Genomic DNA, 13851 nt, shown 5'->3' with positions numbered 1-13851 from the left:
GCAGGCAGATTTATAGCTGCTTCTTGGGAAAAAGGGATTTGTCACATGTAACAGTTATTTCTGAAGACAAACACTTTAACGCCTGACTTCTCCCCTTCCTCCTTCTTACTCCAAGATTTGATTGCTGAACACATCATCACATAGCAGGGAATATCCCTTCAGTCAGTTTTAAGTAACTGTCCTGCCTGTGTCCCCTCCAAAACAGTTGCTCACCCTCAGCCTCCCTGCTAGGATAGCAATGAAAAAACAGAGAAGACCTTGATATTGTGGTAGCACTGGTCAGCAATAGCTAAAACCTCAGTGCACACAATATTTTTGTCACCAACCCACCAGATAGCTTGATAGTGGCTTTTATGTAGAACTAGCTGCTTACCAGCCAAAAGCAGTACAGGATTTGAATACTGTCTCCCAAAAGATTCTCATAAGGATGCCATTGCTGGATGATGTGGTAGTCACTGAGATGTGCCAGCTGCATCGGAAAGGAACCTGGTACCAATGTCCCTTTGGGTCACTGTGTTCAGAAAGATGGAGAATAGGGATAGGGAATCCTTCCTGTTATGCACTGTCTGCCCTGAGTTGGAGACATTACCAGAAAACCTCCTGACATGGTTTGGCCCTCTGATCATTATTCTTTACTGATAGTTCAGGCTGACAGTGATGAAATTGCTGAGAGAAGCTTTAGGGCAAACAATAACTTCAGAGGACTGAGGCGGTCAGTAGATAGAGCAGGCATACAGATGGTGTTTTCCTTTGTCCCTTCAGTGACAGGGAGTGATATCTGGCCAGAAAAATCCATCTGAGAAATACATGGCTGAGAGACTGGTGCAATGGCAAGAATTTTTCTTGACCATGGGGCAGTTCTCTTCACACCTGGCCTGATGGCTACAGATGGGGTCCCTGTGCTGGGGGCCTCCAAGCACCCGGATATCTGCTGGAGAAGTAGCACGGTAAGCTGCAGGCAGTCCAGGAGGCTCCTGGAATGCATCAAGGATAACTTCCTGAGCCAGGTAATAGACAGCCCCAACAGGGGGATGCAATGCTGGACCTGTTGCATACCAACGTGAGCAAACTGAACGGTGGCATCAGGATTGGAGGCTGCCTGGGCTGTAGTGACCATGAGATGGAGGAGTTCACACTTATGAGGGATGTGGGACAAAGAGTAAAAACAGAAAGCTTAGTTTTAGGAAAGCCAAAATCCAGCTCTTCAGAGAGTTGGTCAACAAAACCCCTGAGAATCTGACCTTAAGGACAGAGCTGGCTGGTCTTTAAGGAAGCTTTCCTTAGGGCACAAGAGCTCTCCATACCCAAGTATAGAAAGCGAGGAAAGGAAAGCAAGATATCAGCACAGCTGAACTGGGACCTGCTGGTCAAACGGGGGAACAAGAAGAAAATGCATGTGTGGTGAAAGCAGGGACGAGGAATCTGGAGAAGTATAGGGATGCTGCTAGGCTGTGCTGGGATGGGTTCAGGAAAGCCCAGGCTCAACTGGAACTGGACTTTGCAAGGGGCACAAAGAAGCATGAGAGAGCCTTCTTTTGCTTCCACATGGACTTTGCTTATTTCATTGTTGTTTGTTTTTACGTTTCATTAAACTCCTCCTTATTTATTTATTTATTATTTATACTCCTCCTGTGATTTATTTATTTATTTATTTATTTAGGAAAGAGTAGTGTTGTGCGTTTCCAGGCTGTCTTTTATTCTTGCTCTCCAGCCTCAGATAGGAAAGAGTGGCTATTGGGAGAAGATCAGTAGCCTGTGGTTGCTCCTGCAGCAAACCAGAACCTATCTGATGGGCATCATGTTGAGATCCCAGCCCTCTGCACTGCTGCCCAGCACCAAATGAGAGACAGTGTCTGGCTGCAGAAAGCCCACAGGAGAGCAAATTTTCTGGAGTGGGATTCCTTGTGATGAGTACTTGAGCACCACGACCACAGTCTCTGTACCCCATAAAACTCATTTCGGGTCAGGCTCCAGTCCTGCATCTACACAGGGAGGAGTGGGTCTGGGACTGGGCTGAGGGGCAGACTCAAGGATGTGGCCAAAAGTAGGGGAGCTCCAGTTTTCAGAGACAGAGAGGTGCACGAGTGGTTTTAATAAGAACAGAGAGGTTTTAATAAGAACAAATAAGAGCAAAAGAGAAAATGCCCCACTACTGGTGCCCATGGCAAAAGGGACCTCACAGCTCTCTAAGCAGCACCAGCTTCTCTTCTCTTGCAGCCACACTAAAGTTCATGGCAGAGATGGGGTCTCCTTGCCTGGGGCTCAGGGATCCTTTTGTGTCCCACTCCAGTGTCACAGTGCTCGTATCCCCATGGGGATGTGCCAGAGACACCTCTTCAACATCATCATAGTCTGTGCTCCTCAGAATCAAGGACAAGGAATCTCCATCTACTCTAGAGCCTCCAGTACTTCTCTGGGAGTGCAGACTCACCCCTGCAAGCAGTAAGACAAGCACTGTGGTTTGTTCCATAGGATACCCCTTTGCAGTTATCCATCACAATCCTTCCTTTTTCTCACTGGCCATGAGCCCTTTGTCCAAGACTCATTTCCTCCAAGAAAATCTCCCTGGGGCAGGTTCCCCATCAGGAGAGACTAGGCTCTTGGTACTGCAGCAATTCACCGAAGACACAGAATGGTACATGGTAACTAGCAGTGCTGCGTTTCATTTCCCTCTTACCTCTGACTGCATTCCTGGGCTCTTCTCCCTCCTCTCGTGTCCTGGGCACCTCACAGTGTCCCTGCCCAGAGACAGGATTATTCTCAGGTTCAGAAACATCCTTGGCATCATCATAGCCATCTTCTTGATCACCTCTGGGCAGGATAGCAATATCTAGAAGGAGAAGGGATCTGGTGACAGTGAGAAGTAACATTTCATGAAGTGCAAGATGGAGAATGTGCAGGTGGGGGGACTGTGTTGGCAGGGACAATTGGAGCCAGCCCTGGGCCAAGGACAAGGGAAAGGTCCATGTAGATGTGCCCTCAAAGAGCCTGTGCTCACCTGAGTGATCGAACACTGTCTGCTTGTTCCATGCAGGGTTGTATCTGATCTCTTCATACACAGCCTCAGGGAAGGGCTCCTCATCTCTCCTGGAGCCTGAGGACAAAGGAAGGTCTGTCCTGGGGATAGGCAGAGAGGGAGGGGTCTCTGCTTTTCTCCCCCATGCCCTGCTCCTGGGATCAGCCCAGGGCTGGCTGTTTGGCCACCACTGTCACATCCCCTTTGAGAGCAACGACCTGGTGTGAGACAGCATCAGCCTCACGCGGACTTGTCAAAGACAACCTTCATGCTTCTTTGGCCCCTTTGTTAGATCCCAGTGCTGATCCCTAGGGCTGCCCTCTCTCTGTCCCTCAGGTCCATAGCATGGCTGTGCCCAACACAACACAGGAGCCTGACAACAGAGTAATGGACTGCACCTCGCACTCCTCCTGGCACTTCCTCTGCCCCAAAGCCCCCTCCACTGCTGCCACAGTGGAAAATCTTTGGCTGTCTCCTCTCTACACCCATCCCTACCAGGGTTGCTTTGTCATTTCTTCCCCTGCCCCAACATTAACTCCCTCTGCTTCTGGGCACTCTCCCTGCCTTGCTGCTGGGGCCCAATGTCCAGGCTGTCTGTGGAGTGGTGTGAAACAGGAAGCAGCAGATGGTCCTATCCCCCCACTTTACCCATGCTCCTTCCAGCATCACCGCCAGCCCTATCAGGAGGCATCTCCCCCAGAATTACTGGGACAGGACCTACCTCTGCGCTGAGCCTTGGCACTTTGCACCTGCCCAGCCAGGAGAGCCAGGAGCAGGCAGAGAAGAGCTCCTAGGATAATGCAAATGACAACAGGCACGGAGACTCTCCCTCTGCCAATCGGATAGTCTGCAGGGGAAGGAACACAGCAGTGGATTCACCAGGGTTTGGAGAGAAAAGGGGCAGGACATCCCAGCCCTTATCCCAGTCATGCAAGGCAGCGGGGGTTGGGAACCAGGGGCTGGGTGATGCAGCTACTCCCATCCTCCTGGTACAATACAGCCCCTCTCCATCCCTAACATCCTTGCGCCTCTTCCTGGGCATTTCACACCCTGATAAAGAGATTCCTCCCCTTGGCTGTGGGTCATAGTTTGGCCCAATGAAGACCCAGCCCCAAGGGTGGATGTCTTACCTGCTTGTGGGGGGAACGCTGTCATCCTGGGTGAAGCTGCAGAGGAGAAGAACAGTGCTGAGGCGGCGTGTGTACAGTAATAGGGAATCCCCTGGCCCACATCTTCAACAAGTGCCACCCGAATTGCCCTCCTGCAGGGCTGGGCAGGTTGTCTGGGACAGTGTCCAGGACCCTGCTCTGCTCCACTCAGGACTGTGGGCAGGACCTGAGGAAGAAGGCCCAGCTCCATCACTCACCTAAGCAATGCACTCCAACATCTTCCTTATGCCGGCAGACACCACTGTCTCCAGGCCGGGCCCAGCAGTCCTGCAGCGACAGCTCCGTCCCTTTGCACTCCACTTGCTCCAGCCAGATGAGTCCTGTACCCTCCCCAAATGGAGCCTCAGCCAGGGCAGACACTGCAGGGCCACAGCCCAGCTGCCGGCACACCACCTCAGCGTCCTGCATGTCCCACGAGTCATCGCACACTGTGCCCCAGGAGCCGTGGTGCCAGACCTCCACTCTGCCTGAGCATCTGTCCTTGCCTCCCACAGCACGGATCTTCTCCCTGTCTGCAGGTGCAGAAACTTCCCACGTGGCACCAGCACAGTTGGGACAGTCTTGCCAGGCTGTCAGCCATGTGGAGAAGTTGTTCTTACCTGTGCAACTGGTGGAGTTGGGGCATGCTGCCACCAGAGGCCTCCCTGGCTGTCTCCCTGCAGAAAGAAGTGTTGTAGTGAAGGGGCTGGGAGTCGTGCAGAAGAGAGCAGAGCTGGCCTTGTCTTGCACCTCACTGTGGTCATGGCAGCAGCCGAACCCCAGTCACTGAAAGGACACACTTGACACTGCAAAGGGACCCAGAAAAAGGCACTCCTCACAGAGTGCCTGGATCACAGAGCAGCAGGAGGGGAGGCTCCTCATATCCTGTCTGGTCTCTTCTGAGACCTCTCCTGGAGTTGCCTCTGCTTCCCCTGGGCATTGCTGGTGAGCACGTGTAGCTCTGACAGCTGAAGTGGCCAATTTGCCACCAGCAGCAGCAGAGTTTGATGTGGGCAGAAAAAGCCCCTCCAGGCTCTTTCTCTGTGCCAGATTGTGCCAAGCAGGTAGCAGGAGCTGAGGTGCCACTGGTGCCCTTGTGACTCATAGTTACCACTGCAGGTGATGTTGGTCTCGTCTCGCAGATCATCACATGACTGTGGGTCCCAGGGCGCAGAAGGACACTGCCAGAAGGTGCTATTGCTCTTCCCACACTCGATATGATCCAGCCATGCAGTGCCAGAAAGCTTATCGTAGCGCGAGTTCATTTCCAGGGTCCCACTGTCCCCACAGCCCAGCTGCTTACACACCAATGGCACCGTGTGAGGAGTCATCGAGTTGGAACAAACACTGCCCCACGTCCCGTTATAGAAAACCTGCAGGCGCCCGGAGCAGCCATCGTTGTTCTCCAGCCTCAAGGCCACGAACTCTGTGAGGAAGAAAAACCCAGGACAAACAGACTGGTCCAGCTCTGGGAAGCAGAGGTTCCTCTGCACACTCGGGCTTCCTCCACTCCCGGAAGCATGGCCAGCAAGTCCCCTTCGCACCTGAGGATGGAGAGGTTGCAGATGTGCATCCCCACCCTCCCCACTCACTGTCAGAGTGGCCATGCTCCCCAGATACCCCCCAGGGCAAACAATAAATCTGCACGCAGACATCCCCAGGACAGGCTTGGTGGCATCATCCATGCTCGGCTCACCCCTCTGCCCATCCCTTTGCCCCATGGCCAGAAGCACCGCTCCCAGCACCGACCTGAGCAGATGACTCCCGCGTCCTCCTTGTGCCCGCAGTCATGCTGTCCCCATTCCTGGACATGACAGTCCCAGAGAGCAGCTTCAGTCCCAGAGCAGTTTACGCCATCCATCCAGATCTGCCCGGAGCCCTCCCCAAACCGAGCGGAGCCGGCCGCCTCCACCGCCCACCCGCAGCTCAGCTGGCGGCAGACAACATCAGCATCAGCTGTGTCCCAAGCGTCATCGCAGACCGTGCCCCATTGGCCCTGGTAGTAGATCTCCACTCTTCCTGCACAGTGCCCGGCCCCATCTGCCAGTCGGACCCGTCGGCTCCCTGCAATGAGGAGAAGCCTCAGCCATCAGAGGCTGCCTGCCTGTCTGCTGATGTGCCCGAGAGAAGTGCAGCGCTGCTCACCCCGACACACAACCCCCACGTCCTCCATGATGCCTGTGGCCTCTGGCAGGGAGGTGTTGCAGAGGCTCAGGCCGGCCTCGTGCCCTGCACACCGCACCCCGCGCAGCCCCATGGCGCCCGTCCCTCGCTGGCCTCTCGGAGGGATGTAGGCTGCCTCCGCCTCCCCGCAGCGCAGCTGCCGGCACACCACTCTGGCTTCCTCCAGGTCCCACTGGTCATCCAGGACTCTGCCCCATGTGCTGTGCTGGAAGATCTCCACGCGCCCATCACACCGGCTCCCTCCGCCCACCAGCCGCAGGGACATGGGGCGAACGAGGCCTGCGGAGAGCAGAGGTTTTCCAGAAATGCATCAGGGAGCCTGGCACCCCGCAGGGTTTCTGCAGGGAGAGCTTCAGCCTAGTGCTGCTGTGAGGTCTCCGGCTTTGGATGGCCGTATTGCACAAATGGAGTTACAGCAGCTTTTTTCCAGCACGCACCCGAGCAAATGACAGCGGCATCGTTTTCATGAGAGCACGGCGCGGCCCCCAGGACCGTCACTGGGCACTGAGCCAGGTGGGCTTCACTCCCATCACAGTGGAACGAGTCACTCCAGACAGGGCCGGTTCCTCCCCCAAAATGCCCTCCTTTAGGAACGATCTCTGCGAACCCACAGCCAAGGTGATGACAGAGAACATGGGCGTCCGAGAGGTCCCAGCGGGAGGCACAGAGGGTGCCCCAGGTCCCCATCACCTGGACCTCCACCCTGCCTGCACACGCCGTGCTGCTGTTCGCCAGCCTGAACTCTGTGTATTCTGGGAAAGAAGAGGAGAGTTTGTGCTCTAGCTTTCTCGGGATCTGGGGAAGCCAAAGGGACATTGTGCCCTTTTCCTTCTGCACTACTTCAGTGTGACAAGACCACCACATTCATTCACTTCTCCCCAGCACCGCCCCATCTTTGCTCCCCTGTTCCCAGCACAACCCCATGTTCAACCCCACCCTGAGTCCTCACTTGTGCAGGTGATATGAGTGCCATTTGGGTGGGAGCAGGACTGGTTGATGGAGGATTCCTTGAGGCAGGAGGTGAGGACAGATGCATTCATCACATACTGCAGATCTCTGTCACAGATGGGACTGACTTCTTCATCCAAAGGAGTTGCTCTGGGTAACAGCAGGGCTTTGCCACACAGCAAATCCCTGCAGACAACATCAGCAGCTTTGGGACCAAAGTGTGAGTCACAGACAGTTTTCCACTGTTTCCCGTCATGGATCTCCACATGACCTGAGCAGTCATTGTCTCCTCCAACAAGCCGAATAGGTCCTGGAGCAAGCAAAGACACTTGGGATCTCACCGGCACTCCCATTCTTATGTCCCACCTCATTTCCAAATCAGCTACATGCAGAGCCCCACAGCCATCCCAGCACCTCTTGATGGGTGCTGAGGGCACAAACACATCAGGGAGTCCCTAACGCTCCTTAGAAACCAACCCAGCACTGTGGACTTCTTTCTCTCCAAAGCCCACAACCACAGGCACTGCTCAGGAAAACTCCCATCCTGGAGCCCCTGTTCTGCCTGATCCCAGCCCCCAGCACTGCAGTGACAACAGCATGTGGGTAATGGGCTCGGAAGCTGCAGATATTTCAGTCTGCTCTGCTCTGCCAGGCTCTGGCAAGGCAAAGGAACCTCTTGGAGCTGCCAGAAAAGTTCCCTGTTCCCAGATGCCTTGGGCTGTTGTGGCACTGCTATTGGATGGGATGCCACAAGTTTCCAAACCATGGTCAGCGTCTGCACCAGCCCCTGCTCCACTGCCTGCCTGGGGAGGGGTCCTCATCCAGGGCCAGAATGCACTGCTGGTGGAATGTGTCCCCATCCAATGGCCAGGAATTGTAGGAGAGTGGTCAGAGAGCTCACCTCCAAGCAGCTCCTTTGCCTTGGCCAAGAGATTTGTGCCTGCTGGAGCACAATCCAAAAATTCCCAGCCACCTCATACGTTTCTCAGGGACGTATGTGGCCACTTTAATAGCTCTCATTGTCCTGGGTGATCAGAAGGAGACAGATGGGAACCAACAGGCACTGTGACATGGATGCAGGGGGTTCATCTCCTTGCCCCGGGCACCAACCAACGGTCGGTTGAGCCACCTTGGGGCCAGGCAGGATGCCCACAATGAGGACTCCCAGTGGGCCTTCCCAGGGACCAGCAATTGGCAGCACCAGCTCATCACCACAAGTGGTATGCCAGGGGTTCTCTGGCATCTGCTCATTGATTCACCTGAACTGGCCACAGAAGTGGAGGATAGGCTTGTCCCTTACCTGAGCATGTAACTCCGGCGTCCTCACTGTGAAAACAGTTATGTACTTTCCATCCTGAATGTGTGCAATCAGACAGTGCAGACTCAGAGCCATTGCAGGCAACATCATCCATCCAAATGGGGCCAGATCCTGGCCCAAAGTGTCCGTAGTGAGGAGCTTCTATAGCAGACCCGCAGTCCAACTGCTTGCAAACCACTGCAGCATCGTTTATGTCCCATGAATCATCACACACGGTCCCCCACTCATTGTTGTATTTCACCTCCACTCTCCCAGCACAGTGCACGCCGCCATTTGCCAGCCTCACCTCCACAACTCCTTCAAACACTAACAGAAGATTCATCAGGAGAGTGCTGAGCCCCACACCATGGGTTTGGGTTCCACCCTGCTCAGCCACACTCACAGGCCCTGAGGTTGGAGCCCATTCTCCTGTTATCTGACCCTGAGAAGACACTTCCCAGAGAGACCCCAGTGACCCCATTGGTGCCTGCTTGCCCTGGACTGTGGGACAAGGGAATGAGAACTTACCTCTGCATGGCTGCACAAAGAGGAGCAGCCACAGCACCCAAGGTAGCAGAAGTCCCTCTGTCCCCATCCCAAGTCTCTTGTCCTCTGGCACAGAACTTGCTGTGCTCCACTCCCTGCTACAGTTCCTGGGGACTCCTGGAGACAATGACAACTGGAGAGCAAAAAAATCTACAAATACTTGCCTAGATTGCAGCAGCAGCCAATTGAAGCAGCAGACACCTTTTTAGACATTATCGGCAGTAATCTCCCTTCTGACGCAACCCAGTTCTCCAATGAACTCTGCCAGTGCTGTTTATGACCATATATGAGGGATTGGGGCCGCTGTGGGTGTCACATTGTGCTGGTGGGCATCAACATGGGACTGCTCTGGCTGTGGGGAAGATGGGTCTGTCACTGTTGCACCCTGCAGGAACACTGAGCATCTCCTGAGTAGGAAAGTTCAACAGCACAAGATGTGACAGTCCTAACACTCCTGTGCTGCAGGAACCATGAAGATAGGACTGCACCAGGACTGCATCGAGTGGGAAGGGATCAGCCCCTGCCTTGCTATTGATGCTCTTGGTCAGGGCCAGAGACCAGTCCTGAGAGGGCTGGCTTGCCTGTCCCTCCGTGGAGAGCCCTGCTGAAGGTTCCTGGCAGGAGTGATGGCTGGGACAGGTCTTGTCCTGGCAGCAAAACTGCAGCCCAGAGACTCAGGAGCATCTTGGCTCTTGGTGTGTCACCCAGGGGCCATTATTACCCGTGATGTGTTGGGAGCCAGAGCCTGACAGACACGGCAGGTTTATAAGCCACAGCCCACGTCACATCATATGCAGGCAGGAAGACAGCGGTTTCCTTCTAGCCCTGTGCCCAGGTGCATCCCTGCGGTGCCCCTGAACCACTTCCACCACAACTGCACCAAATGAGGCTTCGGGGATGCTCTCTCAGTTCTGAAGTCAACGGAAGGGGAAGGGGAAAGGAAGGGGAAAGGGAAGAGGAAAGGGAGGTGAATAATGTTTTATCCATTTAATACCTGTTTTGATTTCTACCTATTTAATTTCTATAGCTATATATACATATGCATATAAATGTATTCACCTATATATGAAGGCTGCTCTGAAAGTAATGTGTCCTATTTTACTATGTTGGCCTGTGATATCAGAGGCAGATGGTTGAACCTTCCTACCAATAGTCCATTCCATGTTGTTGCTGTGTGACAAATGGCAGCAGAGGGGCAATCTGACAAAACGGTGCCTGACATGGAAGTGCTGATGAAATAAAGGTGTGTCATCAATTTCCTTCAGGCAGAAAAATTGCAGCCATAGACATTCATTGACACTTGCTGAATGCTTATGGCAACCAAGCAGGGGATGTGACCACAGTGAGGCAGTGGATGGTGTGCTTCATCAGTGGTGACAGCAACAGAGTCACCTCCCCTAGTGCAGACTTGTACAAGTGCAGTGCAGACTCTTGCTTACCACTGGTGAGTATGCATAGATAATGGTAGTGACTGTGCAGAAAAACAGCATTCTGTTGCTGAGAACTCGCTCTATCAAATGGTGTTATTCTGTCCTTTGTATCTGTTGTAGTTTCCAAGGAAATAAATAGTAAGCATTAATTTCAGAGCAACCTATATACATATATATCAGTACTAGACTGTGCGTCTATTCATAAAATACGTATTTATATATATATTCAAGCAACCATATATAAATGTTGCACTGCACATTTTGCATATATTATTTCTATTGTATATAAAAGTATATATTTGTATACCTAAACACTTCCAGGTCTAAAGGCAATCACAGAGACTCCTGAGAACACAGAATCATAGAACCATAGAACATCCTCAGTTGGAAGGCACCCCCAAGAAACATCAAGTCCAACTCCAGGCTCCACAGAGGTCTACCTAAAAATTAAACCATGTGCCTAAGAGCATAATCTGAATGCTTCCTGAACTCTATCTGTTGTAGAGGTTGGCTCAGATCAGAGGCTGTTTCACCCCTTTGAGGGTGTTGAATAGTGTTTCTAATAGGCTATACCCTAACACAGTGCAGTAAACTGTAGCTCTTTGGCAATGCCCAGATCAGGGCATGTCTTTTTAAAACAGAACTCATAGGCTGAGATAAAAATGATGTACTAGGAACGGAAAGCAAAAGAGAAGTAACAGTAACTATTTTACGCATATTTGGAAGTCTGCTAAAAATCACCATAATTCTGTAAAATTAACAGCTCTCTCTGGGGCATAACTTTCAATGTCCAAACCGTACCATGCTGTATGCGGGTATCAGATGTGTTCCAACCAGTTCTTTATATATATATATTTACATAGCTCCAAAGAGCAGAGTGGCAGATTTAACAAAGGCCCAGTATGTTCCAGGTATAAAGAGAGAACACGATGGAATGCAATCTCCAGACGAAGTTTTACAAGAGAAAGCAAATACAACCTTTGACGGTAAAGCTTCTTAGAAATGCAATGACCTTGACTTGATACAATGAGGAACTCAGGCCCTGCATGCTCTGCATCGGCTCTGAGAGATGCAGAATGTCAACCACAGCTCATTTTTTTTCTGCCACTATGGGTTTTACAGTGTTCCTACAATATCCAGTTCAACAGAAAAAAATTGGTGGTAGATGAAAGAAGAGCTGATGCTACAGATATGGCTCAATACTGTTTCCATTAGAGGTACTGATAACAAATATAATGTCACTGAAGAAAGCTCAGTTTATGGAAAGTAATTTCATGTGTGTTGATACACTGGCTAAACACAGTCAACAGGGAAAAATACACAGCTGTGTTTTCCATTTTGATAAAGAAATTTGAGAACGAGTTCTGAGATTTCTAAAAAAACATCCTTTTTTTGTATATTTTATGCTAATATTTCATCAAAAATCTTTGATAAACACCTTGAGAACTCTAGCAACCACTGCCATCAAACCAGCACAGTGTGTTAGCTCCGCAGAAGGTTGGACATCCATAATCCAGGTATTATCAAAGATGAAAAGCATTATGTTTTGTCCACCGATGGATCCTGTCGTGTTGTAGGAAACCATCCGAAGTGGAAGGCCGCATTATGCAGACCCACTTAGCAGGTCACGAAAGCCATGGGAGGAAAAGGTGAGTTGAGTCAATTTGTAGAGGTGAAAACTCTCCAGCTGGCCCAGAAATTTGCTGAGAAGTAGCCAGCACTCTGTTCTGATGAATGGTGAATGAAACACTCATGAATGATGGCATTTTCTTTGTGGGGGTGGCTACAGCAATAGAGGTAGAGCAGCTGGCAGTGCAGAAGTAAACCTGTCTAGGCTGCTGCATTGTGGCAAGTCATGGCAACCCACAAGCTCCTGGAAGGGTTGATATAATGGACTATTTGCACTCAGGGTGTTGGGTGCAAGGACACAGAAACTTTGGGATGAAAATTTAGCAGAAGCCACTGGCAGTGTTTGCACTAGAAGGCAACCACCCTGGTCCTACTCAAAGAGCCTACAAACTTTGGGAGGATATAAAGTCCCCAGAGTGCATGCAGGGAAGTAGGTAACAGCAACAGTGTGAGTTGCTCCTTCCTTGGGAAAAGGCAAACCCATTTCTGGGATTGTCTTTGCCCAAGGATCTGAGTGCATTACTGGAGCGATGCAAAAAAGTTGGGGAAATCAGGTGTGTGCCTTTAGGAGATTTAACATTGGGTCAAACTAATCTGTGGTCTGAGTTGTATGTTGTAGGAAAATACTGCCGAGCCAATGACAGGTCAACTTTCCAAGACAGAGAGAACTTAAACTGCAAGTCTAACTACCCTAAAAATGGAATATTATCAGTATTACTGCCAAGAATAGATATCATGTGACTAAGCTTTCCACTGCAATGGAAAAGTAAGTTTTGCTCTGTTTAGTTAGTAACTCTTTAGCACAGAAGGCTGCAGGCAGAGGCAGAAGACAATACAGAATCACAGGCTGCTTGTAATAGAAACAGATATATCAGTACAGGCTGCACAGAGAGGCCACGGGGTCACGTCTACACAGAATATTGTGTACTGTGTAGATATTCTATCAGCAAAGACAAGAAATAAACGTGTCTCAAGACCTTGTGTACCTAAGAAACAAAGAAATTACACCATTTAGACAACTGCTGTCATTTTTTTTTTTGCTTTTTACTGAGATTGACAGTTGGAAGCCCATGACCATGGGAGCTGTCACCTTGCTCTCTAATTCCTGCTTTGAGCCAGAAAAGTGGGTGTCAGAAAGTGGGTGAGCAGAAATTTCCCTGTGGCAGTTTGGGCCTGTGGCTTCCTGTCCTTTTGCTGAGCGCTCTGAAAAAGTCCTATCTATTTTCTCTACAATCCTTTTTATTTCTTTATGAAAGAAAATAGTTCCTTTTTTTTTTAACTCTAAGTTCAGCTCCCTCCTTCTCTCCTCGTTTGCCATGTACTGCAAACACCATTTTAGTGGCTTTCCTCTGGACTCTGGTTGGGAAGGTTCAACCTCTACTGCCATACCACCAACATTTGCCTCTGATGATGTGTGCCAATACTTAAAACAGGAGGCATTACCTTCAGAGCAGCTCTCACAGTTGCAGTCTCTCAGTGAGAAGCCAACGCTGGCTGTACTTTTGCTAACACAGCGCTTCTTGGGATGGGTAATAAATAAAGCCTTGCTGGGGCTGCAGGTTTTATCCAAGTGTCTCCTATGCTACGTCAACAGGTCTTGAACCTGTAAAATGCACAGTTAAGAGGTAGTAAGAATGGACAAAACACACAACG

At 50.9% G+C, this 13851-nt stretch overlaps 1 protein-coding gene across 1 annotated transcript; it reads right to left on the bottom strand.

Annotated features, from left to right (window-relative positions):
- Positions 1-2114: 2114 nt before the first annotated feature.
- Positions 2115-9552, bottom strand: LOC128076646 (scavenger receptor cysteine-rich type 1 protein M130-like). Its single transcript, XM_052674560.1, has 14 exons — positions 9122-9552; positions 8597-8911; positions 7298-7606; positions 6786-7100; positions 6310-6627; positions 5914-6228; positions 5276-5590; positions 4785-4841; positions 4383-4697; positions 4147-4182; positions 3738-3863; positions 2999-3094; positions 2678-2830; positions 2115-2433 (listed from the first exon to the last, which is right to left on the bottom strand). The coding sequence occupies exons 1-14, from the start codon at positions 9186-9188 to the stop codon at positions 2177-2179; spliced, it is 2994 nt and encodes a 997-aa protein (XP_052530520.1). The 5' UTR covers positions 9189-9552; the 3' UTR covers positions 2115-2176.
- Positions 9553-13851: the final 4299 nt, after the last annotated feature.

The sequence above is a fragment of the Tympanuchus pallidicinctus genome, unplaced genomic scaffold, assembly GCF_026119805.1.
Source record: "Tympanuchus pallidicinctus isolate F22 unplaced genomic scaffold, pur_lepc_1.0 scaffold15, whole genome shotgun sequence".
In the NCBI taxonomy this organism is placed as follows: Eukaryota; Metazoa; Chordata; class Aves; order Galliformes; family Phasianidae; genus Tympanuchus; species Tympanuchus pallidicinctus.
The sequence above is the reverse complement of the archived record's forward strand: the minus strand, read 5'-3'. Positions and strand labels throughout refer to the sequence as shown.